Here is a 21525-nt window from a genome sequence, read left to right as displayed (position 1 = left end):
ATAACCTCTAAATACAAATTCATCTCCACTGAAGTGCTTCTTGAAACTTTGTGATTTTTTTTTCCACTGAAATATGAGTGTTTGTTGATATTTAAATTCTATGTAATATCATAGTTTCGATGTGTTTTCAGTTTTGTCTCCCTGAAACTTCTGTTCTGTCGTATCTGTGGGTCTGTTCTGCACTCACAGCAACATGTTGCCTTGTTTCTCCTCCCTTCGTCCTTCCTGTGTCTCTGCACCATCTCCCATCTTTTTTACACCCAAGTATTGGAAGTCAATGTGTTGTCACAGCACCTAACCGTGAAACTTTTCAGTAAAAAAAAAGGTTCAAATTAGATGTTTTATTCTTAACTGGATTCATGACATTCTCCTCATTATTAACAAGGCAGTTTACTTTAAGTGGTACCTTTTTTATTTCTTTTGGTTTTGTCTGACCACATGGATCAAGCATTAACAACTAGTGTCTTGTAAAAGATGTTTGTTTCTGTAGTGAGCTGTTAATCTCCTCATTTGACACCATGGCAGTGGTTTCAGGGATTAAAGATGCCCATTAGAAAAAATGATCACTTGTGTTGCTGTTGTTCTTGTTTGCATTTATAGGTCATAAAGATGCACGAGTATTCATTTCATCAAGAGCCAAAAAAACTCCTCACATGAGCTTTAAACAGGCCTGGGACAGTAATTTAAGCCCATGCTCGTCTGTCTGTAAAAAGAACTAGAACAACAGCTGGGGTTACATTCTCTGAAACCAATGCAATGTGTCTTTTATTTTTATTTATTTTCCTTCTTCTGCATTGTCCTCTGTTCATTTAGTTTTCCCTTTCTATCCCCGTGTCAGTCTAAACAGTTGGAGAGGAAGGAGAAGGAGCTGGCCAGCATTTCCAGCTTCTATAAAGAGCAACTAGCAACACTGGAGAAAAAGGTAAAGACCATTTCCTGTTTCATGAAAACATGCTTACCATTAAGATGACCACTTGGAGTTCAACCACATTTAACACTATATTAGTGCAGCTACAGAAGTGCTAGCATTGTCTCATGGAAAAGGTTTTTTTTTTTTTTTCATGAATTCATCATCTTTGTTTGAACAGTATAGAGGTAAGGAGACGTCACAGATAAAAATGTCTTGTTTTCTTAAGAAAAAAGAAAAAAAACCTGAAATCTCTCGGGGACACCAGACTCTCCTATCTTGGAAATGTCAGGTCCACATCCCTGTGCCAATTGTACATTCAGCCGACAGATAAGAGTCACAATGTGTTGTTCGTAGCACTCTAAGAGCCTTCACAGAACTGTCTCTGAAATCTTCAGTTCATTAATCAAATGTGCTGTGCTTTTCACAGCTCCTGTACCTCTTTTAATAAATGATATCCTGTATTCCATTGACTTCAGCACTAGTTGGCTATTGATATTTTGTAGTTGGTAAAAGCCACAGGCATATCTGTTCCTTCTCTATGAAGTAAACCTGAGCATGTTTGCTAAAAGACTTTGCCACAAGCAAGGCAGGTACCCTCAGTGTGATAGACTCTGAAAAAGGATCTGTGCTCTTTAATAGCTTGCATTTTTATAGCGCCTTTCAAGAAACCCAAGGACGCTTAACAAACGTGGGGGAAAAGAAAAAAAACCGAGGGGACAACAAGAGAGAAATAAAACACAACTAAAGAAGAGAAAAGAGCACGGAAACAAACCAGTGAAGGAAGAAGAGGTGGGTGCTGGAGGTGGAGTGTTGACTGAGGCCGAATGCTTCGGTAATCAGTTGGTGTTTGAGGAGATTTTTTAAAGTTGTCCAGATGCAGCAGTGCAGATTTCTGCAGGGAGACAGATCCAGAGGGGTGGGTGGCTGAGGCTCTGAAGCCTCTGTCACCAATGCTGGATTTGATCGGGAGACAGTGGAGGTGAATGGGGGTGGGGGTGATGTGCTGCCAGAGCTGGGTTCAGGCAGCAGAGGACTCTGTTCAGCTCTTTGGGATGGACGAAAGAAAGAAGAAGTGTTGTAAATGGTAAAGAAGAAAGACTAGAAAATCCTTGATCGAAAGAGAGAAAAAATATGATTGAAAGAATATTTATGTTATTTAAGGCCACCTGACATGGCTCAAAACACACAAACATATTCAAGTAATGTAATTGGATAGAGTAAATACCTCCCGTTTCTACCCCACCACACCCAGAACTCTCCCTTCACTATTCAATAGACGCAATTTAGGACTCGACTTCCCCCTCCGCCTGGCAGCACCCATCACGGGGACCTTATCTAGCTCAAGGTGCTCGCCTCCTTTAGGCCTCTGAGAAAACCTTTTACATAGCCAAGTTAAATAGGAGAGCCTCCTGCACACCGTGTGGCAAGCAGCACACACCTCAGTGCTTGACGGAAGAGACTGATTGGCAGAAGAGTGGAGGATGCTCTATCGTTCCCCGCCTGCCGCAGCATTTGCCTTTTCTATCGCTCCCATTCACCCCTCACTTGCTTGCGGCTGACCTGCATGCGGATGAGGAAGTGAGAAGGGGGGGGGGGGGACTGAGAGCGAGAGATAAAGAGCCTATATGGACTGTGCATTAAGCAGTTCCTTTACCCTGCCCATTTTTCTTCCTTTCGCTCTCTTCTACCTGTGACTAATACCAGTTGGGTGGAATAAATTGCCACTTAAAAAGTTGAATTGTGACTGACATAGGTCATATGTATAAATGCGAAACCCGACTTGAAGTGGTAATGTGTCTCACTTTTCACATAAATAATGATCCAGGCTTGAAGACATCTGTGCATTGCTCAGTAAGACATCCTTCAGCGTCGCCCTCATTTTAAATCCAGTTAAATGACGCTCAGATTTAAAGCGGATGAATGCCTTTTGAGGAGGCTGTGAATACCAGTCTACAATGTTATACTTGCATGATAATTGCAATAGAGGGTTCTGTTTTCTCACTACTGTAGTGCTGCTCGGTACACTGTGTGCATGTGTTCATGATCTGAGGCAGAGATTTAAGCCAAAGGAAAAAGCAGACACATTAGAAGGAGAAATCACAGGTAATTGGTTTGTGATGAATTAACATTTTACTCTGGCTTAGTAGCAGCCCTTTATAATAGGCTACTAAAAGTGTGTGTGTGTGTGTGTTAGGTTGATTACCTGTATGAAAGCAAACACGCTGACTGGTGTCCAGTTTGCCTAAAGGATGAATGACGATAACAGACTATCGTATTTGTCCAAAGGCTGACGATGCCGTTTGAGTCCACTACTGACACAAATTAGGAAACAACCTGCGTGTGTGTGTGTGTGTGTGTGTGTGTGTGTGTGTGTATTGAGGGGGAGGGGACTTCTGTAACAAACAAAGCAAACAACTTTGCATTATCCCTCAGCTTCAAACAAAAACACAAGATCCCGCCAAACTCTCTCTCGCTCTCTCGCTCTCTCTCTCTCTCTCTCTCTCTCTCTCTCTCTCTCTCTCTCTCTCTCTCTCTCGCTCTGGTTTATTTGTGGATGCCGCCTTAATCTCTTCCCAGTGTACAGGTGGTGTATACTGTATCTGTCTCCCTGTGGCAACATACCCTGTGACTCTGTAAACAAGTCTCAGTTTTAAATTCACCTCCTTTAATCCCCCCCCCCCCCCCTTGAAAAATTAATCCACCTTCATCCAAGTGTGGAGCATGAACCCCCCCCCCCCCCCCCCCCACCCTCCCCTCCCCCCTCCCCGCCACACCACCCCCTACCCACGCCAGCCCTCAAAATCCTGACATCAGCCCATCTCAATCCTCAGCTGCTGGATGGTGTTCAGACGAGTGTGCATGTAAGGATCATCCAACACAAGCAGTCACGTACAAACACAGGTTTAGTCACACCTGCATGTATGCAAGCTCCAACACACACACACACACACACACACACACACACACACATACAGATCCATACTAATCCCCTCCACGAGTGTTTTCCAAAACCTATTCCCCACCCCCCACACCCCGCTGAGGGTTATCATCCCCCCTTTCCTGTTTCTCCACATTGGGCTTTTGTCCCCATGGGTGCAAATGACTGGGAAAAGCTCAGGGAGTGTGTGCCAGTGATAGTACTGTCGCTTCTCTGGTGTCACGAGAGCGGCGCTGGGGCTGCTGCTCTGGGTTTGCTCTTTCAAACGACACAAAAAGAACATGTTGATACACACAAAAATCAACACAGCCTTGGAGTCCCCCAGCATCACGGCTGGATAAGCTTTACCCGCGATTTCATCCAAACACTACTTGGGCACTTTCACTTTTTTTTTTTTTTTTGTCACAACCACTTCTCTATTTCCAAGACCACAGACATGAGAGTTTTCTAACCTGCCACTTTGACAGACCACTAAACATCTGAACTCAGTCTTTTCTCTCCTCCTCTCTAAAATCAATGAGGCATTGTTGCACATGCCAACACAGAATCACTTCATGGTACCTGGCAGTAGACATTTAGATGACTGTATGTTTCATTATGCCTTGATGGATCTTTTAGGGCGTGGTCACACTGGCCAACCGTACTGTGCCTTACTCGAGGACAATTGTCCCACCGTTGCACCAATCCCCCACTGGGGGCAAGGCTCACGGTCAAACTACATCAGGACTGACTGTGCCTCAGCATGATTGCCTCTTGTATATAACGTCGTAATACAGCACACACATGCTTTATGTTGTCATGCAGCAGTTTACAAACGGGCAGACTCGAGGAAAAAATAAAAAGGAGCGCGCAGTCGAGTCTGCACATCAGAGAACAACACAGAGAACATGACAGCTGCTCTGTGGCTCATGTTTAGTCAGATACAGCCATAAAACTCTGGGTTTATCCATAATGAAGGCTGTCAGCATTGTGTACCTGTGTGTGTGCGCGCGCGCTCGTGCTAAAGCCAACTTCTCCTAAGTGTGCCAAAGCCAAGGAAGTGTACCGTGCTCAGAGTGGTCACGCTGGTCAAAGGAACTGGATAGTTGAAGCCTGCTTGGGCATGGTACGGATTGTCAGTGTGACTGCACCCTTAATGTAAGAATTCCTTGAGAACGTGCAGCCAGGTGCTTATTTCTGAAATGTATGAGACAGACGCTTTATTGATCCCGAGGGAAAATGAAAATTATGACATCCCTTCAATAACAAAGAAATCTCCAAATGTTGTTTAATATCCACGGATAAAGACTTACTGTTGTTTGTCTTAGAGGAGGAGACGTTTGAGTTAAAGAGGACATTGTGCAAATTGATTACAATTGAAAACAGGCCTCATGTTCCTGTAGGCTACTCTCTTTGCCTCAGTAGGATACAACCAGGAAAATAATAAACAAAACACGGAAACAACCAACGTCTAACCCCCTCTCCATCTTCAAATTCCAGCCTTCGCACAAAACGCCAATCATGACAATCAAGTTCTCTTTAGCAGTCATCTGCTCGCTCCCTCCTTTGCTTGTTTCCTGCTCTCTCTGTCCTGCAAAATCTGAGGCGTCCATGAGTTTAAACCTCAGTGGAGCCCTATATCTTGGCTAAAACACTGGATATCACACCAGGCAATCCCAGACTTTTAAGTTTTAACTCTCAGCCTTTCTCTGTTGAATTGACCCACGAAGCCTTTGACTTCAGGCTAAAGGCTCATAGAATAGAATGCCTTTTATTGTGATTATACAAATAGTACAACGAGATTACTTGGCTTCACCTTAAAGTGCACACAGCTAAAAACAAAAACAATAACAAGAGTACAGGTAAAAAAAAAAGTGACCCTAGTTAAGCACTCATCCACTAACATGCAGCTAACCTCAAACTGTATACTCCCAGGGAGGCTGCCAAAGTATTCGCTAACTCTCCTCCATCAGGAAGTGGGACTTCTATCATGCAAATGTTTATGAATTCAGGGTGTGGTTTCGAGCCCTTTCAAATGAAGGCTTGATAAAATAACTGATCAAACATACTTTTTATGTATGCAAAAAGAACAGAATAAAATCTACTAGACTCACTTTGCAGCTGCGGATGTTACCGCTCTGTCAGGATGTGGCATTTAAAACTAGTCCATGGATTAGTAATGGTGAGACTTAACAGCAACAGGAGTCTAATCCTGAATCCTGTCCCTGGGAAATCCAGTATAACAATGCTAGGTAGCACAATTGGCAGGAATAAGACCTGTAGTATACCTCAGGAAGTTTAACCCTTTCCCATTTTGAGATTCAGCCTAAACAGATCATTGGTGTCAGTTTAAATAGCAACAATACCAATCAAAACTTTTAAAGCAGAATCTGATTGAGATAAATTCATTATAAGTTGTTAGTGCACTCGCACAACTTCTCTCAAAGCGGGTACATTTCTTTAGTGAACGGCAACAGTTTATGTGATGCCTGTAGTAGAGACTATCAGAGTGATCAAAACAAATATTGCTAACTGGTATCAGTAACTAGTTAGAGCAACCTTCTCTCTTGTTGCCATGCTGACAACTAAATAATGCTTTTTTCCCTCTGAAATACAGGGAATACAGGGAAGAAAAAAAACACATTTGTAGTGCATACGAGCAGGATTAAGGGGGAAAAAAATGCTCTCAACATTACTCGAGTCTCTTCCAACACCAGACATTGAGATCAGGAGAAGCATGTCTGAGGATCAGTTTGAAATAATGAGATATGAAAATGACTTGGGGGCACTGTAAGAGTAGAGGGCTAGAGCATGGGGGGGGTGTTGTTTGATCCCATCCCTTTCTTCGCTCAGTCACTGCAATTATCTTCCTCTCCTATCACCTCGTCTATTGGGAATATAGGGAATAATTAATTAGAAGCGTGAGCACTGCCGTTATTGGTTTAAAATGGCGATTACTGCCCAGTGAATGGGTGAGGGAGGGTGGTAAGAGATCTGCTTTGTGTCTGGGCATTCTAGTCAAACTGATTTGAATGTGTTCTGATAAAAAGCCTCTTTGGAGGTTGTTGGGGTTTTTTTCGGGTTTTTTTGTCTAAAAAATTGGGATCTTTTTAAACGTTTTCTTTGCGTTGTAGCTTCTCTGGAACGATATCTTCCTTGTCACTGAATCCACTCGTGAGCCGCTCTGACCCTGATGCAGAGCAGTTAACACTGTGATCACTGATCACTTCAGTAGGAAGGTGTTCAACTTTGCAAAGCTCCATCTGGATAATCATTTCTGTTTAAATGCCACTCTTTCGCACATGAAAAAAAAACCCAACATGAGTGAACACAAAGAGGCCATTAGCATTCAAATTTGTAAGCAGTTCTGCAAAATTTAAAGGTTGCTAATTTAACTAATGTGGCTTTTTCCAATAGGGCTTCATGCATGTTGCTCATCATTATTGGCTTATTTGTACTGGAGCCTTAAATGAATACATTTGAATTATTGCAAGCTCTCAGACTTTATCTTTTTTATTAACTTAATATGTGAATTGAACAAAGTTAAAAGCTGGGTTACATGTTTTCTAAAAGCTGCAGGTTTCTTGTCTGAGCATCCACTTCATGGTGAATTGAAATTCTGTAATGGGGTAAAATATCCCTGATGTGATTCTCATTGGGCTCTCTGTGTCTGCAGAACTTTGACAACTACAATCAGACAGCCGAACAGTACAACCAGGCAGCTACTAAAGCCGAGGCTCACATCCGGTAAGTACTCTGAACGAGCGTTGCGGCACCATTTTCTGTGGAATGAACCATTCAGTATACTCAGTACGATGTGTTTTTCATGAGATATGTTTCACAAGCCTATCATAGGCCGAGGCAGTTTGCTTGTTAATAATCTATTAGTTGTGGATGAGGTTTTTACTTTCTTTCTTTTGAATCCTGCTCATCGACAGGAAGTGAAAATCAGGCATTTTGCGCAGTACATTAACACTTTCAGTCCAGTGTTTATCAAAAAAAAAAGTCCACAAGATCTGAATCATGTTTTCTAATAGCCTACAGTGGTAATCATATTATTATAACACAACATCCTCAGATTCATATAAACCTTCAACCTCAGATGAATAAAATCCAACAATCCAGTCCTATTAGAGTTAAGATACTTTGGTGTTTCACTTTTAGCTGTCACGTCATTATATCATCAAATGTAAACCAGAACATTGTTGGGACAATTTTAAAACTGTTAGTGAGACTTTGGTGCTATCTTTATGTTCCACTGCTGTTATTAAATAGTGTATTTAATGTCTACAGTGGATTGTATTTGTAATTTACCTTTAACTTGCAATAATTCTAAAAAAAATCGTAACTCTAATGAAGTTTATTAAATAAAGTAAACCGCACACGTCGAACATTAACTCCTTACTTAGTGCTATGACGTTCATCTGACTTCTCTTTGTGTATTCTGTCTACTTTGGCGTGGCAAAGAAGAAGAGGAAACAACCTAATATCTTTGTTCTTCGTGTCACTTTGACTTTTCAAACACTAACAAAAAGTTAACATAACCTGGTTTGTCATCTCAGTTGAATAGGTACTATTATATTTTATCAACAAATGTGTATTGAAATACGTACATTCTCATTGCGTTATGGGGCTCTTTCCACTGTGTTCAATGTGTATCATTTCTAAACAAGCTTCTCTCTTTTGAATGAAGTACACCTCAATATTATTTATCTTTACCTCGAAACAACTTTGTAAATATGGCAAGACAGTATTTAAATCAGCCTCATTCTGGAAATAAGCAAACAGCAGGATTTCTCAAGGAGCAGAGGTGCTGTTCAGATTTTAGAGTTGAGATCTCACCTATTGTTAAAATGTGTCACTTTGATCCGACGCACAGCTGCTGCCACAATGGCGCTGCCTCGGTGTGTTGGCCTCGCCAATTTGTGGCCCATCTACACACTGCCCCTACTTTTTTTTGGGGGGGAAAAGAGGGGAAGACAAAAAGCTCACGAATCCTATTAAGCACAAAGCAATTCAGTTTTCCTTTTCTGGTATGCAGATCAGAAAATGTAATTCTGATCTTCTATTTTAACTATTAATCTCACATTTACCTTCATCACCCTTTGGTTTTTTCATTAACACACACATTCTTCACTTTTCTTCCCCTGATCGTATGTGTTACTGTTCACCTTTAAAGCCTTAATGTCAGTTATAATGAAACACCTCGTAAAAGTAACAAGTGATAGTCACCTAGTTTCCTTCTGCTGGCAGCAGTGTAAAATTCATCTGGATAGGTCGCACAATTCAACAGATTCAGATTGATCGATCTGATCAAATTACAGTGTGAATTACAGCATATAAGCATTTAACACATGTAGGTACAGTGTGTAAGACTGCCCACTGGGCAATGAAGTTAGTTTATATTTGTGGCCTTAGTCATTAAATGTTGAAGTGTTAGCCCTACTGTGGGGTAATTGACGTCTCTACACTATCTCTTATATTTGACTTCTGTCTTTTACACACATGTTTGGTTGTTTCAGAAATTCAATCAGTGTCAGAACGGTTCACACAAAAAGTTGATGTTGCTTCTTGTAAAGTGCTTACGCTTCAGTGGACAACCTTCAACTATGTCCAAGGAATTCATTTAGATTTGGTTCCATCACTTTTATTTAAATAAGAAAAAAAACAAAACAGAAAAGCATTGCTGTTGTAGACATAAACACATATAGATGGTATTTTTAGGTCTGATGTGTGGTTTATAGTCGCTACTTTTGTGCAACGGCAAGAAGACATGAAAGCTGTTTGGTTTTCTGCTGGCTTTGCATTGTCTGATGGGCCGTCACTTTCAGCCACAACACTGCTATCTTCATGCACCTGGCCCACTGAATCTAACAGCACACAATTCAAGTCCAAAATTTGGTCCAAATGATTACATTAGCATGGATTTGCTTTTGTCCCAGGCTGCATGGAAGAGGTTAGAAGATCAATTCAGCACTAGTTTGCAGAAAGAACAGCATTTTGTCCCACAACACTGTCCTTCATTGTTCTTTTAGCGCATGCATAGACGCACGCACGCACACACACACACACACACACACACACACACACACACACACACACACACACACTGAATACACACATTTTCCCTTTTTCTATCTGTGCTTACACACATTCAGGCACACTTTGTATTCAGGAAGCCATGTGCTCGTCGTGTTCTGTCTACATTTGGGCAGTGTTTCATTGTCCTGTGGTCACGCTGTCATTTCACACTACACTGACCACCCAGTAATTATTCTATTTACCCAGTGTTGAAGGGAAGGGGAGCAGGGGATAGACTGTAATACTGTCCAACTCTTTGTTTAGCTACGCTTCATGTTTTTCTTCCAACCTTGTACCTGACTCTGTCTCCACTTCTGCCTGTGAATGTCTAATTGGTACATTCTTTTTGTCTGTTAGCTCATTTATTTCCAAGCCACTGGTTAAAACATTACATCTTCAATTATGTCATCTTCTTTTCTAAATGTCTATTTTCTTCTCAGTTTAAAAAAAAACAAAACAATAATACGTGCTGTGATCTTGTTTCTTGTTTGGTACAATCATACAGTAAGAGATCCCTTTTAGTGAGTTATCGCCCTTTACTTTGACAGCTGATTCCTGTGATTCCAGATTCATGCAGCCTTAACAGTGTACAGGTTTAAGCTTCAAAGTGCCTCTCTCACACCTGAGGACAGTTCTTTGCTGATATTAAAGCAAAAACGCAGTAGACTTCTGGGAAATTGAGTCTGTTTACTTTCACTGGACAGGTCACACACTGATATATTCCCAGGTGGGGTAAAAATGAGTGGTAAAATGTTATCTAGTGCCATTTTCCGCTTGCTTTTCCCAACTAAGTTCATCCATTAGCCTTGCCTTAGGGTATCAAACCCATATTTGCTCAAAATAACTCACCTTAGAGACCCACAGTATTGCTGCAGAGCTTACTTTAAGATCGGAAAATCCATTAATCCTCTTAAAAAATCTTGTTACCCTCAAGTTGTTTGCAAAGACAGAACCCAAGTGAGCCTCAGGTGGATGCCTGTGTGAGGCTTCATCGTGAAGTATCTGCTGACAGTTTGTGGTTGAAGGGTTTGTTAGATCTTCTTTATTCTGTGTGTGGGTAGCGTGTCCAATTAGTGTAAGAGACGGGTAAGAAGAAGACTCCTGCAGGAGTCATTACCGGAGACAACACCTGTCTGCGCTGTGGTCCAACAAAGACTCGACATTAGGACAGACAGCTCACTTTCCCACACTGCCTGGGTGAGATTGTTAGCGTTCCTCTCCGTGACTGCCTCTACAGGATGTTTAAAGATGCACACCTGCACACAAACACTCCAGCACAAGATAACCATAAAGGACTGATCTGTGGAGTTAAAGTAGGTAGGTGAAAACGCAAGCCTTATTTAAGGCTTTCTTTTTGAATGTGCTAGTGCTTTTCAAAGGTCCACGTTTTTTTGTTTGTTTTTTTGTTTGTTTTTTTGTTTGTTTTTTTGTTTGTTTTTTTAAACCAAGGACTCATCCAAAAACAAAGTCATTATAATAATCATAATAATCAGGCCAGGTTTGTTCTCTGGATTTTCTTGGGTCTGTGCTTATCTTTCTCAAATTGACCCGATTATACTAATTTGACGTAGATTTAGATCTCTTTTATTGTCATTCAAATTTGAACTTTACAGGACAGATAAGAACGAAATGTTGTTGCTTTAGCTCATTGTAGTGCAAGATCAAAGAGCAGCATCAAGTATTTATATAAGGCATGTTGCATTTACAAAATAAGGTGCAGATATAGATATAAAACGAGCTATGTGTGGAATTACTGTACAGATAAATATATTGCACGTTTATTGATGTTTGTTATATTGTCTTTATAGTCCATATAGTGATCATCAGTCTTTGTATTATTGGTGCTTTCACATATACACAAAACATCTGGGGGGGACATTTGGACCTGAAGGTGTCACTGCCAGCCTCTTCGTAAAAGTTCCTTGTGAAATCAGAAAACTTCTCTGCAAATGAGACGTAGAGGTCAATGACGACTATATCCAGCGACCAGCGCACAACAATAGACAGGATGCGAGCCCATATAATGAAACCGTGTCATGCTGGGGGTTTTTTTTTTTGCCAGTCTGTTCTCCTCCACTCGTTGTTGTTGATACAGTGCATAATGTTGATCTTCACTCGCACTGATACACTATACTTGGATATAATGACAACATCTCTCATGATAGTGTCTGACTCTGTTGCTACGTCATTATTTTGACCTCATGCACTGCTTCCTGAGACACACCACCTCCTGTCAGACGAGGGTAATCTTCCACTGTGAGGTGCGTGCCTGAACAAGTCATGGAGATCGCAGGTTCAACCTGCCTGAAATTTTCATGCAGTGAAAATGTGAAAACAGCCTATGAGAGTGTCGCTATGCAGGCGAAAAGATGTCCTGTATTGAATGATCAAGTCCCATGGTCCTGAAGTCGTTTTGATTTCCCTGACTGTCGTCCTCTACCTTCATGTACTTCTCTCCTTCTCTTGGTGTAGGGATGTTCTTCTAATGTATAGTTGTGTACTTTTTTTGTTTGTTTTGTTTTGTTTCCTCTTTATTTGGACAGTTATAGTGATAGGTTCACAATGCAGGTTGTGTAGAGGTTTGAATAGTCTTAAGAACTTTCAATGGCTTACTCTGATGTCTGTTGTTCGCAAGAAGTTACTTCCCACTGATAGTGTCCGTCGCCAGTTATGGCTATACACTTAAAAGTTAACTTCAGAAATATTGTAAAAAAGGAAAAATGTCTGTTTTATTACTCGGGTTCAAAGTTCCACTGATATGAACGAGACTGACTGATACACTTGTTGTAACTAATTAATAATAATCAATAAAAAGCAGGTAAGAAAACCGTTTGCTTTCAAAGCTCACAAGCACTACTACGTAATCAAAAACAAAATCAATAGGATATCTCGTGCGAATACAATCTTAAAGGGATACTTCACCCATTTGCATGAAGCTTTGTATCATTAGAAACATGGTAGTAGTGTTGAATGGTCGTGAATCCAGCCCTCATTTTGCCCTGAGACGAGAAAAATATGTTTTTCTTTGCTTAAAAGTTTTCTTCATGTGATGCAAAAAGCATCATATTTCTAATGATACAAAGCTTCATGCAAATGGGTGAAGTATCCCTTTAAAAGGAAAGTACACCTTTTTATCAACATGAACCAAATTACTCAAAAACATGAATTCTTCCATGCTTTTAACATTTCAAACATTTTTAACTGTATTTGTCATCATGAACTGTTCTTTTGCTTCTACAGATGTACTGTATGTTGTGCAGTCTTAGAGGTTTTGCTACAGTGTACACATCTTTCAAGACAAGTAACAGACACATGCATAACTAACAGATTTATTTAGTGAGTTATTATGTTGACGTCAGCACCACAGTAAAGAGACATCACAAGAGTAGCAACATCGCATAGAATACAAAACATGTGTAACATGGAGCAGAGTATATACTATAGAGGGTTCGACAAGAGAGCCAAAGTAAAAGGTAAAGATTGGATTATCTGCTAATATTGTTATTTGGGGGGGGGGGGGGGCGATTGGATTTTTAAAGCTCTACAGTTTTTTCACAAGGAAAAGTCATTTCTTTAAAGAGAACAGACTTTACAAATGCAATGACACAAAACTGGAATTGAAATTGTTGATGACTAGAAAAAAAAACAAAAAAAAAACGAGACAAGCGATGTAAGGCGATAACAGTGAAACGGTCCAGAGAGCATGTCTCACCCCACATCACCCTCGACTGGAGTGAGTCGTCCAAGCGCGAGGACTCCTGATTGAAAAGTTATCAGTGATGAGATGTCACACGCAAACACGCGCACACATGCACCCCTTATCTTGTTCCCGCATGTCACCTGTTTTAATGAAACGCTCTCCTTATCCCCACCCATCTCTGTCTCTTATATTCCCACAAAGTGAGTTTGGTGGGGATCAATCAGCCGGGCTAACAGAGTGCGAATTGTTCTCCTGCATTCCTATCTCTGTTCAGCACTTCAGCTGTCAGTGTGTGGAGATACGAGCGGGTTCTGTCTGTCAGCAGTCCACGACTTGTATTTATTTTGAGACTTTGTAAGGGTTTTGTTGGAGTTGAGATTAAACTGAACAAAGTTTCTGAATAATTTCATAAGGTCCCGTGTGATCGAAGGATTTAGCTGTTCTGCAGCATTTAGTGAAGGTGGAAACACTGTTGCTCTTAATTTAACTACCTAAATGATCACAGCACTCCTCAGACAGACCTGAATTAAAGCCATAGCTCTGCTTTTCTGTGACTCGAAAGTAATATTCGTATCAGTTGAAATGTAACGTTGTGACAGTTATCCTTATGGCAGCATCATAAAAGCTTTACAAAGCCTCCAACAATGCAAGACGCATGCTCTGTCATTCCTTTTGATCTCACCCCGGCCATGACATCTTTGATCCTCTCTTCTCTCCACCGCCACACAGCGTGATATTAAAAGTAAAAGTATAATACCATGGCTGCTGCCTTAAAGAAGCCCAAATCCTTGTCACACATTAATAACTGCTCACACACACACACACACACACACACCACACACTCACACCAACACAAACATCGACTCTGACACAGATGGAATAATAAATTGCTATGCCTTCATGATCTTTCCCTTTTTCTTCTTATTGCTTTATTCCCCAATGTTATGGTTTGCAGCAGCGCACAACTTGAGCTCTCTTCATAAAAACCATTCACTGCCAGGTGAGACAAAAAATAATGAGAAAGTCTAACGATTTGAGCCTAATCTCTCTCCGCCAACTCTGCACGTATTTATGCAAAGTGTCGCATGCTGAAAACCGTTGGAGTATTGTTTTGTTTCTTTTCCTTGCAAAAAGTTAGCAATCAGACTAGCTGGGGCAGCTAATGTTTTTCTAATAGGAGCTCACCTCTAATTTCATTCAGACGAGGCAGTTGGTGCAGATTAGCAGAGGCAATTTTCTGCTTCAGATTCCATTATTAAAACACTCCTGCTATCAGAAACTTTCTCTTGTTGAATTGAGAAAAAAGTGGGGGTTTGTTTATTTTATTTTATTTTATTTTTTTCAATTTGAGCCTGGATTTATACCTGAGGGCTACTGTTGTCGCTATCCCCTGCTAGCCTCATTACTATTTTAAACTGCCAGGCAACCTGTCTACCTATAAATGTTAAACTAACCTACATCACCAACTTGAAGAATTGGACGGGCCAAGCAGTTCTAAGCTTGAAAACATGGAAAATGATATCGACCTTAAGAAATTGCAGTGGCTGTCTGATGCCCAAATTAAGAGACTGATGGCAAAACATTACACATAAGATAGTTGATTCTGTTCACACGACGACACACACTTGTAAAACCGCCCATCTGCCACCTACATGCGTTAACCAGTTCCATGTTTTGTTTTGTAAACGAAAAACAGTTAATCGACGAGGTTATTTAGTGCCTCTACAGCATCCTATCTGAGAATCTGACTTTAAGTGACAGCTGACAGTGATCCTGATATTATCATTAGCTAACATCAGGGGCGTCGTAGTGTGAGGGAAAAGTGGGACTGACAAACCAGGGCCCATGTGGGGAGGGGGGCCCTGAATGGGTCTGAAATAAAACTATTTTTATCAAGCTTTTTTGTGGAGTCTCTCTCAAAGGCCCTTCTCTCCCCTTAAAGCGCAGAATGGTTTAGTCCGCCCCGTACCTCCACTGTATTGATCCGTCAGCCGTCAGTGGAGTCAAGAGTGAGATTGAGGGATGTTACAGGCTGAAGTAAAACCAGGTGATTCAGCCGGGAATATCGTTTGCATCACTTTGCGTTTTATGTATAAATGTATTTCACTTCATTGCTACGGTTTCATATGAATCTTGTAAAAACAGCCTGCTACTTCTTCCTAATAAACTATTTTCAGGTGAGACAAATAATAATGCAGTTTTGGAAAAATAAATTGAACTCAGAACTGAGATGAACTAATACAGCCTCATTTTGAAATCATGATGACAAGTGAGGCAGACTCTAATTAAGATTTATTCCATGTTTACATCAATAATGCCAGTATAGTTTTTCAGAAGTCTCAGCAATAAGATCACGTTTAGACATTAAAAGCCTTTAGAACAAAATTATAAGCAAGTTAAACAGCGCTGCTAGAAATGGTTCAAATGCCTTTAAGGTGAATATATGACAAAGTTTAAATTTAACGATGTGGAAATATTATAGCGTTAATTTATCTCCCATTTTCAGAGTGTAGAGGAAAGCATATAGTTTAAAGTTTCAATCAGTCATTTGTGTGATGGAGGTGTGGATATAGAAATTCTCAGTGGTTGGTTTTGCCTGACGTAGGGGCCCAATATTAAAAGTTGTTTAGGGGCCTAGCAGTCCCGGTGGTGACCCTGGCTAATATTAATTTGCTAACTTTAGCAAATAAGCTCGCACCTGTCCTTTACTGATGCACAATAAAACATTAAGCTTTCATAGACTTTCATCTTGTATTATCTTCACTTGATACAAATATTAAAAAAGTTAAGTTCTGATTCAATGAAAGACGAAACCATTACATTTCAATCAATCAACCATTGTTTGTATAGCTTTAATTCATCACGTGTTTTTAAGATGCATTAATTAAATATTGTAAGTATAAAAAGGATGAAATGGTTCAATGTACATTCTTCTTTTCTAAGTAAAGTTTCAGTAGCAACCAAGTTGAGCACAGACCAGTTACTGCCATTTTCTTCTCTGAACGCCCTCCACCATCCTCATTACACTGAAACAGCAGGGCGTGTGTGTCTGTAATGTATGTCGAGGTCCAACATACTAAAATACCTACTGTACTGTCTACGGAGCAGCATACAGTCTGAGCTGTTTCATTAAAGGCAAGCATTGGAGCGCACTGTGGATTTTATAATCCCTAGTGTAAGAGAAACCTAAACTCAACGTATTCAGTATGCAGGGACTGCAAAATGAAAGTGAAATACCTGGGGAACGATTCAAAATGTCTGAGCTCAATTCATACGCCACCAACCAGCGATGACATAAGTGGAACAATGGCCAACAACTACAGATAGACTGCACATGGCATCACTTTACCGATCTGTAACCAGTTCTAAACGGGCAATAGAAATAACAAGATCCCATCATCTGTTTGAGAAGACCTTCACCTCTACAACGTCGCCTAGCATATACGTAGGCTTAAATAATGTAACTCATGTTTTAGTCATTCTCGTGTGTATTGTTTACAATCAGCTGATTAAAAATGTTACAAAAATAAAAGTTTGATTTAAATGTTAATGATAGTTTGATACTGTCAAATAATGAAGTACTCAGCAGACTGGAGTGGATCCTGAAGAAAGCACCCTTTGTAACAACCAGGAAATATCGGGAATCAGTTTGAATCCAAAATCGATCTTGAGTGGAAACATGACCTCTGGAGTAAAAATGTAATTGTGAAAAATTACAAGATGAACAACCCTTCTGAAAACAATAAATAATTGTCATCTTAAAATGGAGCTGTTGTTTTGCTTCACACTATACGTAGAGAAATGTTAACATCACTGTCTGTTCAATGTCTCTCTGTTTCTCTTCCACTCAGTCTTTGTCTCTTTCTCAGGTCGCATTCACTTCTCTGTTCATGAATATTCTCCATCCCAGTGATTTATTTAATCCTGCTGCTCTCCCCTCCATTGCACTTCTAAGTGTACACACACTCTCTCTCTCTCTCACTCACTCACTCACTCACTCACACACACACACACAGCCATGTGCCCTGCCTTTTTCAAATCACTGTGCACACGCAAATTCACGTGTGTGCTAATTCATATGTGAAGGATTTATTATTCTGAATTTTCTTTGAGGGATGGCATGAAGGGTCAGTTTGTCAAAAAATAAATATGCACGTCTCATCATGTTAAATGAAGCCTGGCGACTCTGCATCGAATCAAACACTACTTCTTTCTGCTCCTTTCTCTTTCTTTATTTTAGTCCAGCGCAGCACTTTTGTCATCTGTGGTTGTTTCAAAGGGCTTAACGTGGAAAGTTGGATTGGATTAGATATTTGATTAAAAACAGGAACAAAGATGACACACCACTTATTGGAACTTAGAAATGGGATGTCTTGGGAACAATGTATTTGTATTTGGAAAAAGTTGGGGACAATGTTTGATCCTCCAAATTGTGGATGTAAGACATATTGTGATCACAGATTATGGTTTTTGTAAGTGTGGCTGAGCCCATGCAGTGATGTCAACTATGGGGTCTGAGTGGAGTGCAGTGCGGACAGAGGGAGAAGAAGATACAAGTAGAAGAAACCTTTTATTCTCTTCTTTTGTGACTTGTTCGTTGTATTCTATTCTATTTAGTTTATTTTGTATGTATACAGGCAAACTCCCCCCTTGAGACAGACCATCAAGTGTTTATGTGAAGGAAATAAACATGAGAGAAAGTCTTTGGCGAGAGATTGTAAGATTTCTTTATTTCCAATAATGTGATGAAGTACACATGCGATGATTGTCAATGAAAAGAAAAACACGTACGTCAAGGAAGTGGCAGTTCTCAGTTAAACTGTTTAAAAATCAAACTGTAATAATGCCTGAATAGGAAGACGGCCTGAAGTCATCTGAAGAGCACAAAGTGTTCCTGCAGAGTCAAACTTTAAGAAATGAATGACTTTTTTTTGTGTAGACGATGATAAACATGAAGAAGTGAGGGTCATGTTAGAGCCTGAGACGTATTTTTTTGCAAGTCTCGAAGTGTAGTTCACAGAGCGACTTAAGAGTTTCGAGATATTCATGGCAACGTTCTTACAGGAATGAGAAGGAAAAAAAGTTCTTCCCAGTTCTTCATGTCCACCTGAAATGGAGGGACTGCCTCTTTTCTGTTCCCTTTTGATCCATCGTGCTTCTATTGACCTGAGTTTTCACACGAGAGCTCGTACATGAAGCACTGCTCAGAATAATAAGTCGTGTGCTTGTGTGTAGATGTGTGTGTGTGTGTGTGTGTGTGTGTGTGTGTGTGTGTGTGTGTGTGTGTGTGTGTGTGTGTGTGTGTGTGTGTGTGTGTGTGTGTGTGTGTGTGTGTGTGTGTGTGTGTGTGTGTGTGTGTGTGTGTGTGTGTGTGTGTGTACGCATTTGTGGATATGATTGTGTGCCTTTGTGTACACACATGTACTGTATGTGTGGGTAAGATAAAAAAAGAAAAGCGAAAGTTTGACTCTTAAGCTGCTTTGTCAATGCATAATTCATCTCTCTGCACAGGCTGCATCTTAAAGCCTTTGAAACTCTTGTTCCTTTTACATTTGAAACTAAAACAATTTATAAGCAATCTTATTTATTTATTTATTTATTTTTTAAAAGAAGAATAAAGTCTCCCAAAGAAATGTGGTGACACGGTACAGAAGTTCAGTGCTACAGTATATCTGTGGTTTCAAGTAAGTGTGAATTCATGACCAAGTGAGATGAAGTCCTTTGTATAGCTGTTTATTCCTGTTGTATTTGCACATACGACCTTGAGCCGTAGAATTGTACTGTATGTCAGGCCATTCCCCCATGTTTTACATCAGTAAAAATATTGTTTAAATAAACTTCTAAGTTATCCTGCAGCACCATTTTATTTTTAGTTGATATGTCAATGTTAATGATAAAACAATAAGACATATTTAATTCCAGCCCTACGTTTCTCATTTAAGTATATTCTGGAAACTAATGCAAAAATGTGAATAAATCTAACAAAACCAATGAGACAGCAGTCGACGATGCTAATCCGTAGGGATTCCTTAGTTGACCCTTGCTATCAGATATCGGCCGACTTGACATACACTGGCCCCCTGGTAAATAATGTGCACTAATGGTTATAAACCATTTTGGTCTCATGGTCAAATTTGATGGAAGTTGTCGGCAGTGTGGGAGTCGAAAGTTTTATTGCTCGTTTGAAGATAGACATGAAGTCTGGGGGGGTGTATAAGTTCTGACTGCAGCTATACTTATCAATAAGTTATTTTAGTTAATTATCTTGTTACTGAACAATAACTGCAGTAGGCGTGTCAGTAACTATGGCTTGTACAAGGAGAAAAACAAAAATCTATTTTGGGCTTTGATACTCTGATGATTGCTACCAGAAGAATTCAGCACATAGAGTAACTGCAGGAAATTCTCGGTTGGCAGTGCTGCATGTTTTTAATCACGCTGACCCTCTTCTCTACCCTCTCTTCCTGCACAGACCTCGGCAGACTGCGTCCGTGTGCACTGAGCTGCAGGTCAAGGTGCTGCAGTGCTACAGAGAAAACCCACAGCAGACCCTGTTCTGCTCCAGCCTGGCCAAAGAGTACATGGTCTGCGTCCAGCAAGCCAAGAAGGTAGGCGAGAGCCGCAAACTAGAAGTGGCTATTTCTCTTTCTTTTTTTTTTGGAAGGGATTTTTGAGTAAAAATTTGATTGTGTGGGCGTGTTAGTCAGTTGTAATACGTGTAAGAATGTGTATGTCACAGGTAACTCCACACTTCTCTACTCTCAATCGATATCTCACTCCCATTATTTTGTTCACTTTTCTTGACTCTTTGCTCATAATGTTCTTTGCCAGAGCACATGAAGAAGTTCCCTCGCCTTTCACTTTGCTTCCAGTTTTTGAAGAGGACAGCAGGATAGCAGTTAATTAGTGAGACCTGCAGGAAACTCCACAGCAACAGCGACAGTGGAAATAAAAAAGGGGGAAGAGACAAACACCCTTTCAATCCTTGCACAAAATCAATCCACTTCTGAGCATTGTAATCTGCATGTTGGTTACTTTGACGCTTCAAATACATAGCTTAATCAATGAGACACGCATATTGAGTGAATTTATAAGTCACCAGGCGTGCTATGTGTTTTGGAACTCTCTGATAGGAAGATTACACCGTTATTAGTGTATTAAAATCAGTTTTAGGGTCCTCGTCTCTTTGAAATGCATTCTGCGTTCTGCTGATGCTTTCGCAAATAGTGTTCAGACCGTCAGCTTATCTACAAAGTGCTTATTTTACCCAATTTCTCCATCAAAAAAACAATAATGAATGGGGCAATTTGCACATTATTATCATGACAGAACGCACTGATATGGTTCCAAAGCAGATAAAAGGCGCAAATCAACAATTGGCGAATTTGGCAGTTTAAATGGTCGATAACAGCAAAGCAAAGGCTCACAATAAAAGCAATCAGTCTTTTTAAACTGGTTCAAAAGATCCATTTGCCAGTTGGATGGGGCTCTTTGGGGAGAAAACAGTGTATATATTTATACGTGAGTTGGTTTGTTAGTTGTTTTGTGAGCGTGTGTTGTGTAATTTGAGACTGTGAGAAAACTGCAGAGAAAAAAGCAAACTAGCAAGTGTTTAATTCAGGTTCAATCAGGCATATCATTGAAAAGGTAAATGTGAATACGATTAAGAAGAAGAAGAAGAAGAAAGGGAAAACACAGAAGAGACAGGCAGAGAGTAAAAGGGCAAATTCCCGCCAAACCCATGGCTCTGTGACTGTGTAGACCAGCGGTGTCCAAACTTTTTTTCTTGTGGGCCAAAATTGTTGCGTTAGAATCGCTCACGGGCCACAGGGTTTTTTTGTTTTGTTTTTTTAAATATTGGAAGGAACTTTTTGTAATTTGACCTCTTCGAAAAATAATGTAAATACACAATAACTA

The 21525-nt window shown here is 40.3% G+C and overlaps 1 protein-coding gene across 2 annotated transcripts in view; it reads left to right on the top strand.

Annotated features, from left to right (window-relative positions):
- chchd6b (coiled-coil-helix-coiled-coil-helix domain containing 6b) overlaps positions 1–21525 on the top strand; it is a 53156-nt gene that overhangs the window by 17572 nt on the left and 14059 nt on the right. For both annotated transcript variants that reach the window (XM_079342285.1, XM_079342286.1), the window contains 3 exons: positions 839–922; positions 7504–7574; positions 20081–20216. In XM_079342285.1, the coding sequence (XP_079198411.1) occupies positions 839–922; positions 7504–7574; positions 20081–20216 (291 nt within the window). The remainder of the gene's footprint in view (positions 1–838; positions 923–7503; positions 7575–20080; positions 20217–21525) is intronic.

Source organism: Symphodus melops, assembly GCF_947650265.1.
Source record: "Symphodus melops genome assembly, chromosome: 4".
Taxonomy (NCBI): domain Eukaryota; kingdom Metazoa; phylum Chordata; class Actinopteri; order Labriformes; family Labridae; genus Symphodus; species Symphodus melops.
Note: the sequence above shows the minus strand (reverse complement) of the source record. Positions and strands in the feature narration are given on the sequence as shown.